Genomic DNA, 13,118 nt, shown 5'->3' on the forward strand with positions numbered 1-13,118 from the left:
ATTTGGTTCCCCCTTTTAAGAAGGAATGAAATGTCCACCTTTTGGTCTTCCTTCTTCTTGAGTGCCTTTCTTTAATCCTAGCACTTGGGAGGGAGAGGCAGGCGGATTTCTGAGTTTGAGGCCAGCCTGGTCTACAGAGTGGGTTCCAGGACAGCCAGGACTACACAGAGAAACTCTGTCTCGAAAAACCAAGAAAATAGTTTCTTTTCTCATACAGTATATTTTCCTCTCCCTCTACTACTCCCAGTTCTTCCCCACCTTCCCTCCACTCTGGAATCACTCCCTTTCTGTCTCTCATTAGAAAAGAACTAGTTTCTAAGAGATAACAACCAAACATGACAAAATAAACTACAATAAGATGGCTAAGGATGTTGAATATTTTCTTAAGTGTTTCTCAGCCATTTGAGATTCCTCTATTTAGAAGTCTCTGTTTAGATCTGTTTTTCATTTTTAAATTAGATTTCAATTTTTGATATCTAGTTTCTTAAATTATATATATATATATATATATATATATATATAGGATACTAGCCCTCTTATCAGATATGGAGTTGGTATCTTTTCCCATTCTGTAGGCTTCCACTTTGTCCTATTGGTATTCTTTGCCTTACAGAAGCTTTTCAGTTTTATAATTTCCCTTTTATTAATTGTTGATATTAGTGCCTGCTCTTTCAATGCTCTGTTCAGAAAGTCATCTTCTGGGCCAATGCCTTTAAGGCTATTCCCCACTTTCTCTTTTATCAGGTTTAGTGCATCTGGTTTTATGTTGACTTCTTTTATCTACTTGATTTTGGATAGGGTGATAAACATGGGTCTATTTATATTCTTCTACAGGCAAACATCCAATTTGACTAGCACCATTTGTTGAAGATGTGGTCTTTTTCCAGTGTGCATTTCTGGCTTCTTTATCAAAACTCAAGTGTGTAGTTCATATGTGTGTAGATTTATGCCTGGGCCTTTGATTCCATTGTTTTTATACCAGAATCATGCATTTTTATTACTATAGCTATGTAGTACAATTTGAAGTCTGGAATGACAAGACATCCAGCCATTCTTTTATTGTTCATGATTGTTTTATCTATCCTGGGTGTTTTTGTTTTTTTTTTTTTTTCCATATGAAGTTGAGAATTGTCCCATCACAGTCTGTAAAGAATTGTGTTGGGATTTTGATGGGGATTATATTGATCTGTAGATTGCTTTCAGTAGGATGGCCATTTTTACTGTTATCTTACACATTGATGAGCATTGGAGATCTTTTTATCTTCTGATATCTTCTTCAACTTCTTTCATGAGGACTTGAATTTTTTTTTTTTTATCATAAAAGTCTTTCACATGCTTGGTTAGAGTTACCCCAAGATGTTTTATATTATTTGAGACTACTGTGAAAGGCGTTGTTTTCTTGATTTCTTTTTCAGTCCATTTGTGATTTACATATTAGGAAGGCTACTTATTTTTTTGAGTTAGTCTTGTATCCAGCCACTTTGCTAAAATTAGGAATGCCTGGTATAGGATTTAGGATTTTTTAAATCTATTCTTGTTCCATACTTTAAAGTAGATATTGGCTTTTATTTTTACTTATACAGACATTAGGTTTGAAGCTGTTTGGAAGGGATAGAATCAGGTAGGAACATTAAAATCTTGCATGAAATTTAATATAGTAATATAGGAAGTAGGTAGTTTTTGATTTTGTGGCCTTTTATACATCATATGTTCCTGAAAGACAGTAGATTAGTTTTGAATACATCATGTACTTAAAATTGTATTTCTCTTTAGGCGACAAAAGGCTAGAGAAAGGCAGCAGAAATTGCTCGCGGAATTTGCCTCACGACAGAAAAGCTTTATGGAAACTGCAATGGATGTTGGTAAGTCAAAAAGTTTAGTTTGAAACTCTCACAATTAGTTATTATTTATAGTGATAATTTAATCTGAATGTTTACCAGTTTAAATGGTAGAGATAATTTACTGTCTTTATTTAAACAGTAGAGTAATGGAATGATCAGATTAGTGGTTTAATTATTGTGTGTGCACATGGTACAGGTGTGCCCATGCCGCAGTGTATGTGGAGGTCATAGGACAACTTTGTCAATCAGTTCTTCCCTTCTACAATGTGGAATCTGGCGATGGAGCTCAAGTTGTCAGGTTGAGGGCAAGCGTCTTAACCCTCTGGACCATATTGCCTGTTAGAGATCATTATTATAGCCATTTTGTTGTTGAGCAGAGGCAGTTGTGAAGGTGACTTTTGGTTCTCTATAAATCTGTTCCTCACATATGTCAAGTCTGTCAGTAAGTATTTGATTATTTATTTTGATGGTCTTCTCTGATGTTATCCTAAGGTCCTTATAGTGATTTTAAAAATATTTTAAAATATGATTATTAATTAATTAAATGTAATGCTTAATATAATGATTTTAAAAATATTTTAAAATATTTTGAGTGCCAACACATTAATATTTGTAAAAATCATGTCCACCTTTTAATTCAGTTCATATTAGGATTTTTATAATGAAAAGGAGTACCATTTTCCTATGTGATAGTCAAGCTATGAACAGTCTATTTGAAAAAATATGTTTTTCCTCCCCCTTTCTTTTTTTTCCCAAAGTTCTTCTTTCAGATTATTATCTTTTAAGTTTAGAGTTTTCTGCATATGTGTGAAAATACCTGATACTTACCTTTCTGTGTCTGCTGTGTGCCTTGCTATTAATTTCTTATTTTTAGTGATATATTACCAGATCATTGTTATTTTCTGTAATAGTTCTGCTTTATTAATACATAATGAGGATAGACATTGATTTCCTTATATAATCTTAGTGACTGTTACTTGAGAGATATTACTGAAATGGAGAATTAGGAACCAGTGTTTCCAATATGATCATAGTTTATGCTACTACCAACTTTTAAAGGTTTGCCATCTTACAAATTTCCTCTCTCCAGAACCTTTATATAAATTAAAACAAATGACTTGTTTGTTCCTTAAAATGTAATTAAAATTTTCTCATATACAGTCTTTTTAAGGAGTTTTTTATTTATGTATATCAGTGCTCTATTTGCTATTTGCATGCATGTCTGCATGACAGAAGTGGGTATCAGATCCCATTACAGATGGTTATGTGGTTACTAGAAATTAATCTCAGGAAGAGCACAAGCTCATGGATAGTTTTACTTCTGTTTTTTAGTATCAATTTTTACCTTTAATTGTTACAAAAGCAAAATATTGAATCATGCATTACTTAAAGTTGTTTTAACTAACTTCACATTTTTGGTCTCTCTTAGAGCTGACATTTTACTTGAACAATGGTCTCAGTTGTATTATGATACAGTTTTGTTAGTATTTAACTTAAAAAGTATTTGAAATAGATCTTTCTGTGGAGTGCATATTGAAGAGGGATTTTTCTTTTAAGAGTTATAACTTTCCCCCTCCAGATTCTCCTGAGAACGATATTCCTATGGAAATTACCACAGCAGAACCGCAAGTTTCTGAGGCTGTGTATGACTGCGTTATCTGTGGACAGAGTGGTCCTTCTTCAGAAGACAGACCTACAGGACTGGTTGTACTGTTACAGGCATCATCAGGTGAATTCAAAGGAACTTTTTGATAGAAGCATTTTAGATAATGGCATCTGTGTTAAATGAGAGCTCGTATTAGAGTTTAGTTTTCTCATTGATTTAACTGTTCTAAAATCTATAAGCCTCTTAGGTCTATCATTGTTGTCCATTTAAATATTCTAATTACAAATGGCATATCCTGCCAGTTCTGCTTCAGTTTCTTGGGGTTCTTGAAATAGCATGCAGAAGTAGTTCCTGATACGACATGTAGATTGCTCTTTGCCAATATATCTTTTAAAACATTTTACAATTTTGTCTGAATGTTGTTCGTGTTTTTCTTATTTTGAGATATTTTTAAGTAGTAATAGTTCTTAGATGATCTCACCTTGATGGATTTAGTCCTTCTTCAGCAGGATCTATGAAGAAATTAAGTCTGTAAAGAACTGCATATCTAGATTTTAAACCTAGTGTCAGTGGTATTCTTTTTTTTTTCTTTTTTTCTTTTTTCTTTTGTTTTTTTCAAGACAGAGTTTCTCTGTGTAGCCCTGGCTGTCCTGGAACTCACTTTGTAGACCAGGCTGGCCTCGATCGAACTCAGAAATCCGCCTGCTTCTCCCTCCTAAGTGCTGGGATTAAAGGCATGCACTACCACCGCCTGCTGTCAGTAGTGTTCTTAAGTAAAACATACAGGCATTCATACGAAAAACACAGAGGCAAATATGGAGAATGGAGTGGGATAGAGGTTTATATGTTATTGAAACTAAGTAGATATTAATTTAAAATTCACTTTTACAAAGTGAAGATGTTAATTCTATCCTCCAGGTAACCACAAAGGCAACCTCCTCATCAGGAAAACAATAAAAATCCATATTAAGGAAATGGAAAGGGACTCAAAATCCTACACTAGAAAATTTAATTACAAAAGATTGCAGTAATGAATGAAGTAAGGAACAAATTGCAAACAAATAGCATAATTGTAGAATTAAGTTCTTTGTTAGTAATCATTTGAAATACAATGAACTTAATTTTCTAGTTAGAAGATGGAGATTGACAGTGAAATTTAAAGATGACCATACTGTATGTTATGGATAAGAAATTCACTTTAGGGCTGAGAGATGGTTTAGTGGTTAAGACTGCTCTTCCAGAGGACCCAGGTTGAATTTTCAGCACCCACATTGCAATTCACAACTGTTTATTACTACAGTTGCAAAAGATTCAACACCTTTACTCAGACATACATGCAGGCAGAATACCAATACACATAAAATTAAAAGAGATAATTCATTTTTTTAAAGGAGAAATTTACTTTAGACTTAAAGACACAAGTAGATTGGAGTGAAAGGCTTGAACTTAGGATGCAGCTCAATCGGTAGAATATTTGCTTACCTGCACAGATGTATAATTAGGGGATAATAGTTATGCCTATAATCTCAGCACTCAGGATGTACAGAGGCAGAGAGATCAGAATCCCTGTCAACAAGGAAAATACAGGAAAGTGAATTCTGTTGAATATTAAAAGAACTAATATCAAGCCTCCTGAAATGTCTAAAGAGGAAGGAATATTTTCAAAATTATCATGTGAGGTTATCATGTGAGTTCATACATAAGCACTAGAATGCATTATCAAGTGTAGAAGCAAACACCTTCATCAAAATTCTAGTGAATGAATTTGCTAGTGTAGTAGGGTCACACAGTGTGCTGTTTTAGCTGAGCATCCTCTTGATTCCCTGCTTTATTTCCATAGCTACTCTAAATCTCTCTGAAAGCCAGGTGTGCCATGTACACCTGTTCCATCTTTGTGAGCAGCTCTTCCCATGCAGATGCATTTTTAAAAAGTACCATTTTTATTTCAGTGATACATTGAAAAATACATAAAATTGGTGCAGTGGTGTTTTAGAACGTATATGCACTGTGTGATATGATGTGTCTGTGTTTGTAATCCTTTTGGGTTTTGATGTTTTATACTTACAAAATTATAGTATTAGTTTTTTCCTCCTTCTGTCATATTTATGTCTGTCTCCCAATTTTTTCTCCATGTTTTGTGTCTGCAGAAAATTGAATACCTGCTACCTGCTACCAGTTGAACATTTGATACTTTGTGTTCTCAGAAAACACGTATATATATATAGTCATAAAGCATAAACATCCTTTTCCAGAAGAAAAATCAGAGACATCCTCTTATATAATAACAGCATTACTACTTTAATCATTAAATTTAATATTAATATTTCATATTATGTTTGTATTCAAATTTCCCCAGTTATCTAAATTTAAATTTTTTTGTTTTTTATTTAATAATTGTGATGTTTTAACACATGTCTTTTTTGTAGAGTGAATATGTACAGCTAACTGACATACTTTTCACCTTACCTACCCATCTTTTCTTTGTGGTAGGAACCAGCAGCATCTTTTATAGCATATATTTCTTCTCTTTGTTTAGTTGTCATTTGTGTGGCTTCCTTTGATTTGAATCTCTCAAGGTCTTTGCTCAAGATTGGTTGTTCCATAGACTGAACATGTGAATTCATGTGATTATTCTCTTTTTGTGAGGTTCAGAGTAAACATTTGGAGGAGGGTATTACACAGTATGTTCCTTCTGATGGCATCACTTTAGGAGGATTCCATGTCAGAGTGTTCTGTTCTAGGTGATACCTATAACATGGCGTTGGTAACCCATAAGGTTAAATACTTTGGCCTTTTTTTTTCTTTTCTTTTTTCTTTTTTTTTAAGGTTTATCCATTTATTTCATGTATCAGACACACCAGAAGAGGGCATCGGATCCCATTACAGATGGTTGTGAGCCACCATGTGGTTGCTGGCAATTGAACTCAGGACCTCTAGAAGAGCAGTCAGTGCTCTTAACCGCTGAACCATCTCTCCAGCCTGGCCTTTTTCTTTTACCAGACTTTTTTTTTTTGTCTGAGTATGTGAACATAACACCTAACACTTGCATCATGCTTTCTGATACTAAATTTCTTTAATTTGTCCTGTTTCTCTTCCTTAGTTCCTTATAAGTTACCCCCTCAGTGACGGAGCACTTGTCTTTGTCACTTCATGCGTCTCTCCAGCCTTGGGCTCACTGCTTCACCTTCCCAGCAGCATTGCTTCCCTTTTTATCCCTGAGATACAGCATGTTCACAGATGAAGTAGGCGTAGTTTCTAGGTCCTTTTAGTGACAGACTTGGAAATCATCCACCATGCATTCATACTTACATATTTTATTATTATCCTTGTGATATAAGAGTCTCACTTTGGCTGGGTGGTGGTGGCGGCGCACACTTTTAATCCCAGCACTTATGGGGCAGAAGCAGGCGGATTTCTGAGTTCGAGGCCAGCCTGGTCTACAGAGTGAGTTCCAGGACAGCCAGGGCTACACAGAGAAACCCTGTCTCGAACCGCCCCCCTCCCCCCCCAAAAAAAGAGTCCCCACTTTGTAGTCCTGACTGGCCTGGAACTCACTGAGATCTTCCTGCCTCTACTCTCAAGTGCTGGATTAAAGGAATGTGCCACCATACCTCAATACCATCTTTAGGAGTGAACACTTTCACAATATATTTCATAGTACCTTTATTTACTTGACAACTAAAACATTACTTTTTTTTTGTCCTGAAACTCACTCACTGTATAGACCAGGCTGGCCTCAAACTCACAGAGATCTACCTGCCTCTGCTTTATGAGTGCTAGGATTAAGACCTTCAGAACATTTAAATAAAAGATTTAAACATTCATGATTGACATTTAAATAGAATTAATTTTTCTTAAAGATTTATTTATTTATGTATATGTACACTGTAGCTGTACAGATGGTTGTAAGACTTCATGTGATTGTTGGGAATTGAATTTTTGGACCTCTGCTCGCTCCGGTCAACTCTGCTTGCTCTGCTCGTTCTGGTTGGCCCCGCTCGCTCCAGTCAGCTCCACTTGCTCAGTTCCTGCTCGCTTCAGCCCAAAGATTTATTTATTATTATATATAAGTGCACTGTAGCTGTCTTCAAACACATCAGAAGAGGGCGTCATATATCATTATGGGTGGTTGTGAGCCATCATGTGGTTGCTGGGATTTGAACTCAGGACCTTTGGAAGAGCAGTCGGTGCTCTTAACCTGCTGAGCCATCTTACCAGCTCAAATTAATTTTTGATATTTAAAAAAATTGAAAGATTTTAAATTTACTGTTGGTTGTTGTGGTGGAAACCTGGGTTGTTTTGGAAAATAAGGTGTTTAAATTATTTAATGAACTTTTATCTCTGTTGTTACTTAGTTTTAGGCCAGTGCCGGGACAATGTGGAGCCAAAAAAGTTGCCGATCACTGAAGAGGGACAAATTTACCCTTGGGACACATGTGCAGCAGTCCACGATGTGAGGCTTTCGTTACTGCAGCGTTATTTTAAAGATGTAAGTATTTTTATTATATAACAGTTTCAGTCTTTCTCTTCCTCCTCCTCCTCCTCCTCCTCTTCCTCCTCTTCCTCCTCTTCCTCTTCCTCTTCCTCTTCCTCCTCCTCTTTCTCCTTCTCCAACTCCTGCTCCTCTTCCTGCTAATAATGCTAGGGATTGAATCTAGGGTCTTATGCATACTAAGCAATATTTACCACTGAACTTTATCCCTAGCACTTGGATTGCATCATTGTTTATTTATTTATTTATTTACTTATTTACTTATTGTATGTGTATGTCTGATTTGCCTGCATATATATAAGTGCACCATGTGTGTGCCTGGTGCCTGTAGAAAGAGCATCAGATCTGGAGTTATGGATGCTTGTGAGATATCATATGGGTGCTGGGAACTGAAACTGGATCAGAGCTCTGTAAGAGCAACAAGTGCTCTTAACAGCTGAGTCATTTCTCTTGAATCGTAATTTCGATGGAAAGATTGATGATGATTTGCTTCCAGAATTTTAATTTAAATTATTTTCTTCTATTAAAATGCCATTCTGACTTCAAACCATGAAGTTTAACGGAAGAGTAATAACAATAGTATGTGGGTAGTAACTTAATAAATTTCTTCTGCCTCTATGGTGACCTGTACACATGCGACACATTCGCATTCATCGATACATACACAGAAATAAAAAGAAATCCTCAAAAACGATCTTAACACAATCTTACCAATCTTAACCAACAGAATTCTCCTTGAAAATATTTATTTGAGGTCTGGAGAGATGGCTTAGCAGTTAAGAACATTGGCTGCTCTTCCAAAGGACCCGGGTTTAATTCCTAGAGTCCACATGGCAGCGCACAACTTATTCCCTCCAGTCCTAGGAGGTTTCACATACTCTTCTGCCTTCTGCAGACACCAGGCACACATGTGGTACACAGGAGACTACTATACCTGCCTTGCTCTCCTGTGGGTTCTGGGATCTGAACTGTGGCCCACAGTCTTCAGGTTCTAAGTCTTTCTTTACCTGCCAAGCCATCTCCCAGGCCTGAAGATTTTTTTTTTTTTTTTTTGGTTTTTTCAAGACAGTGTTTCTCTGTGTAGCCTTGGCTGTCCTGGAACTCACTCTGTAGACCAGGCTGGCCTCAAACTCAGAAATCTGCCTGCCTCTGCCTTCCAAGTGCTGGGATTAAAGGTGTGCGCCACCACACCCGGCTGAAGATTTTTTTTAAAAAAATTCAATCAAAATATAGCCCAGTGCGATAATTGTGCAGAAAAGAGATCTAATAAAAGAAGATTGGTTGGTTATCTCTTTCTAAGGCAAAATTGTGCATTTCAAAATAAGTTTGCTTGTTTTTAAATTAAAGGATCTGAACTGACCTTGACTGCTGTTTCTTGTGTTTAATGACTAATTAGATTTTTCTTTTGATAGCAATGATTTTTGTATACATTTTAGTAGATATATGGTATGTTTCCTGAACTTGTGCTTGAAGATCAGGGCTTACATTGATTTTATATCCTCCTTCAGGGTCTCTGGGGTATACTCCCTGGGCTTGTTACTGAATGACTCTAACACAGAGGGCAGGGGTTTTGGTTAGAACAGTCTAGACTCATGGGCAGGAGAATAACTAGATTAGTGTTAATATGAATTATAGAATTAAGCTGCGCATGTTGCATAATTTACACACAGAAATACAGTTTTGTTAAATAGCATATATGTTTACTGTAGAAACAAGGAAATGTGACATGGGGGAGAGAGGGAACCTGAGCCATGGAATTGATTTTTGACATGGCCTCTATCACTTACAACTTAATGACCTTAATAGTATTGTCATTCTTATCTTATAAAAAGGGACAGCACTGTTACCAAATGGGGTTTTCATAAACACTGAATTTATGAAGACTCAGTGGTGAGCACTTAGCACAGCAACGAGTGGACATACAGTTAGAATCTCTCTAAAACACCTTCTCATGACTCTAGCAAACTCAAATAAGACATCTGTTACAGAGACCAGTGACTACTACCTTCAGTTTTAAAACTAACTACTGGCCAAGGGGGTGCTAGCACACCTGTAATTCTAGTACTTCAAAGGAGGCATGAAGATCAAGAGTTTAAGGCCATCTTAGGCTATATAGTGAGTCAAGAACAGCCTGGGCTACATTAGACCCTGTCTCAAAAGTACTTAATAAACAAAAAGCTAGCTACTGTTTCTAAAGGTTAAGATTGCTTACATTTTTATAACACTGTGCTGAAGAGAACAGCATGTTTATTGACTGACTACTCATTGACTTGGAGATGATGTAGCCCTCAAATCTGTTTCTATTTTAAGGATCTCTGAAACATAAGACAGATGAACAAGCCTCCTGTTGTTCTTTTTGGTTTGTAACAATAGACCCTGCTTACCTGCTGTGAGTGTGTGGTCTATGCTGCTGTACATCCTTATCTGGAGAGGCATTGTATTCTTGCCTTTCTTTTATATGTATGTATGTGCATGTGGCTTAAACTCTGGGGGAATCAGCTGTCTCCTTTACACTGTGGGTTCTCAGGATTAAACTCTGGCCCTCATACTTGCACGGCAAATGTTCTTACCTGCTGCACCATCTTGCCAGCCCCTGTGTTCTCATAAATAACTTTGATTTACTGTTGGAACATTGGATTTAGAAACACTTAAAGACCTTGTGTTATGATATGTAAATTTCCTTCCAACATTGAAAAATGTAAAGATTTACATTATTTTTAAGTGTGTAGAAACATTTTTTATGGCAGCTTTCAAGTACTTGATTATGTGGTTGTCACTCATGTCCCTTGTACCTCATATGACTCTGCCTATCTTATTACTGCAAATCCCACAGGATGAATTCAGGCTTCGTCCTAAATGCTGTTTGGCAGATCAAATGTTGAAAATGAGAGAGGAAAAACAGAAAGGGAGGGAAACTTTGATTTTTGAAGTCTTTAGCTTATATGTAGTATGTAATAGGACTTGGAAACTCATTGTGGTGTGCAGGTAAATAAGGGTTGATAGCGAATGACTTAATTTTTTTGACAGCGAGTAAGTGCTTGTGGAGTTTTAAATCAAGAGGAAGAGAAAGCTTTATTGGGAGGATGATAAGAGTTTTGACATAGTGATTTTATGTTAGTCGAGGGACACTGAACTAGAAATTTCTGGTTTCTGGCTTGGGAAAAAACCATCTATATAGCTCTTTCTGTCTGTCCTTCCATCTGTCCCTCACTTCCCCCACTCCTTCCCTTCCTCCCTCCTTTCCTCTTTCCTTCCCTCAGGCAAGGCAGCCAGGATTATAGATTAGGTGAAATTACTAAATCCATAGCAGGTACAGTTTCAGTGATGAGAGTAGCACTCCCTTGAGGAGTACAAACATCCCTTAAGTGTAAAAAAAAGGAAGTGTAAGAGAAACAAGGAAGGAAACTAAGGGAGATTGACATTATGGAAGCCAGAGAGAGGTCTGTATTCCAAAAGCAAAACTGTTGATGGTAGAAATGGAAAAGCTAGTGCATATATGATATATAACCCGACCAGCAACAATATAGTTCAGCTCAAGAATAATTTTTCTATATGAATGTGTGTTTTCATGTGTACCCCCATAGGTTGATGTTGGGTGCCTTCCTCAGTCACTTTCTGACTCGTGTTTTGAGATAGAGTTTCTCATTGAACCTGGAACTCTTCTGTTCAGTTGAGCTCCAGGGATGTATCTGTCTATATCTATATTCCCAGTGTAGGATTACAGACGTCTACTGTTGCACCTCGCTTGACATATGTACTGTGTCTGAATTCAGGCCTTATGTTTTTATGGAAAGCATTTTACCGACTAGCCATCGTCCCAACCCCTGAACTATAATATTGTGAACGTGTATGTTATAGGATGAAAAAACATTGTCTATGATACTTACTCTCCTTTATTGTAAGCTCAGATATTTGGAAACTAAAACTTACAGTATTCTAATTTTAAAGATCTTTAGGGCTATCATGCTAATTTATATCAAAAAGCTACAAACTATGTTTTAGGATATACATGAAAACGTGACCGTTTTGGTTGAATGTATGTCAATATATTCATGATTTTTTTTTTTTTATGTGAGTAATTCTTTAAAATTAATTGTCTTTGTTGTTCTTTCTCTTTGAAGAGTTCTTGCCTTTTGGCAGTATCAATTGGCTGGGAAGGAGGTGTTTATGTACAAACTTGTGGCCACACATTGCACATAGATTGTCATAAATCCTATATGGAGTCATTACGGGTAAGTTGATTAGAAAGAAAATGTAAAGGTGTCTGTTACCTTTGCAGGTATTATGATTTTTACACCATACACATCCCAGTGCCTCTTCTTCAGTCCAAGGGTCATCATTTTATACTTTAGCAGCTGACTCCTATGACTCCCCAATTAGCAGTATTAGTCTTGGTGGTGTTTTCTTTTTTCTTTTTAAAGATTTATTTATTTATTTAACATATATGTGTACACCATTCTCTCTTCAGACACACCAGAAGAAGGCATCAGATCCCATTATAGATGGTTGTGAGCCACCATGTGGTTGCTGGGAATTGAACTCAGGACCTCTGGAAGAGCAGTCAGTGCTCTTAACTGCTGAGCCATCTTTCCAGCCCTAGTATTGGTTGTTGTTGCTCTGTAGTGCTAAGCTCCACTGCCTTATGGATCATTTTGTCATGTGATCACCCTGTCTTATTTTTCACTGTCTTCAGCACTTTAACCTTTGCACATTTCCTTATCATTAGCTCTCTCCTAACCCCACTTTCCCTGTACTTAGCTTAGTCTATCTTTATTCCCAGGCATTAGTCAGCCTCTAGATTTTAGACATAGAAGTGAGCCAGAAGATGGTAGAAAAGCATAACACTAAGTGAACTGTTATGCAAACCTAAGATTTTCTATATCAGGGACTGAGATTATGTCCATGCCCTATAAATACATTTACTAACTTAGGTCCTGCTGTCATCATGTTTCTTTCCTCTTTACCACAGCAGTGTTCCAAGTCTGCCATTCCACATCCAGACAATTGCCTTGAATCCTAAGAACTTCACTCACCAGCCTTTGTTTCTTCTTATGCCACCAAGAAATCAGTGTGTCTTCATCACACACTCCTCCCCCCCCTTACATTTACAGTACAGTTCCCTAGTAAGTGACTGTATCCTAGCCTGCCCTTCTTTTCTGCTTCTTGGAGTAGAAGTGAG

General features: G+C 36.7%; 1 protein-coding gene and 1 long non-coding RNA gene across 3 annotated transcripts in view; one reads left to right on the forward strand and one right to left on the reverse strand.

The window, feature by feature from the left end:
• LOC116090282 overlaps positions 1–6,309 on the reverse strand; it is a 56,712-nt gene extending 50,403 nt beyond the window's left edge. Inside the window, exons 1-2 of the long non-coding RNA XR_004118629.1 lie at positions 5,918–6,309; positions 4,930–5,013 (exon numbers count right to left, since the gene is read on the reverse strand). This is a non-coding gene — a long non-coding RNA (uncharacterized LOC116090282). The remainder of the gene's footprint in view (positions 1–4,929; positions 5,014–5,917) is intronic.
• Positions 1–13,118, forward strand: part of Ubr3 (ubiquitin protein ligase E3 component n-recognin 3) — a 140,578-nt gene that overhangs the window by 82,749 nt on the left and 44,711 nt on the right. For both annotated transcript variants that reach the window (XM_031370552.1, XM_031370551.1), the window contains 4 exons: positions 1,774–1,862; positions 3,421–3,570; positions 7,803–7,936; positions 12,061–12,171. In XM_031370552.1, the coding sequence (XP_031226412.1) occupies positions 1,774–1,862; positions 3,421–3,570; positions 7,803–7,936; positions 12,061–12,171 (484 nt within the window). The remainder of the gene's footprint in view (positions 1–1,773; positions 1,863–3,420; positions 3,571–7,802; positions 7,937–12,060; positions 12,172–13,118) is intronic.

The sequence above is a fragment of the Mastomys coucha genome, unplaced genomic scaffold (genome assembly GCF_008632895.1).
Source record: "Mastomys coucha isolate ucsf_1 unplaced genomic scaffold, UCSF_Mcou_1 pScaffold15, whole genome shotgun sequence".
NCBI lineage: Eukaryota > Metazoa > Chordata > Mammalia > Rodentia > Muridae > Mastomys > Mastomys coucha.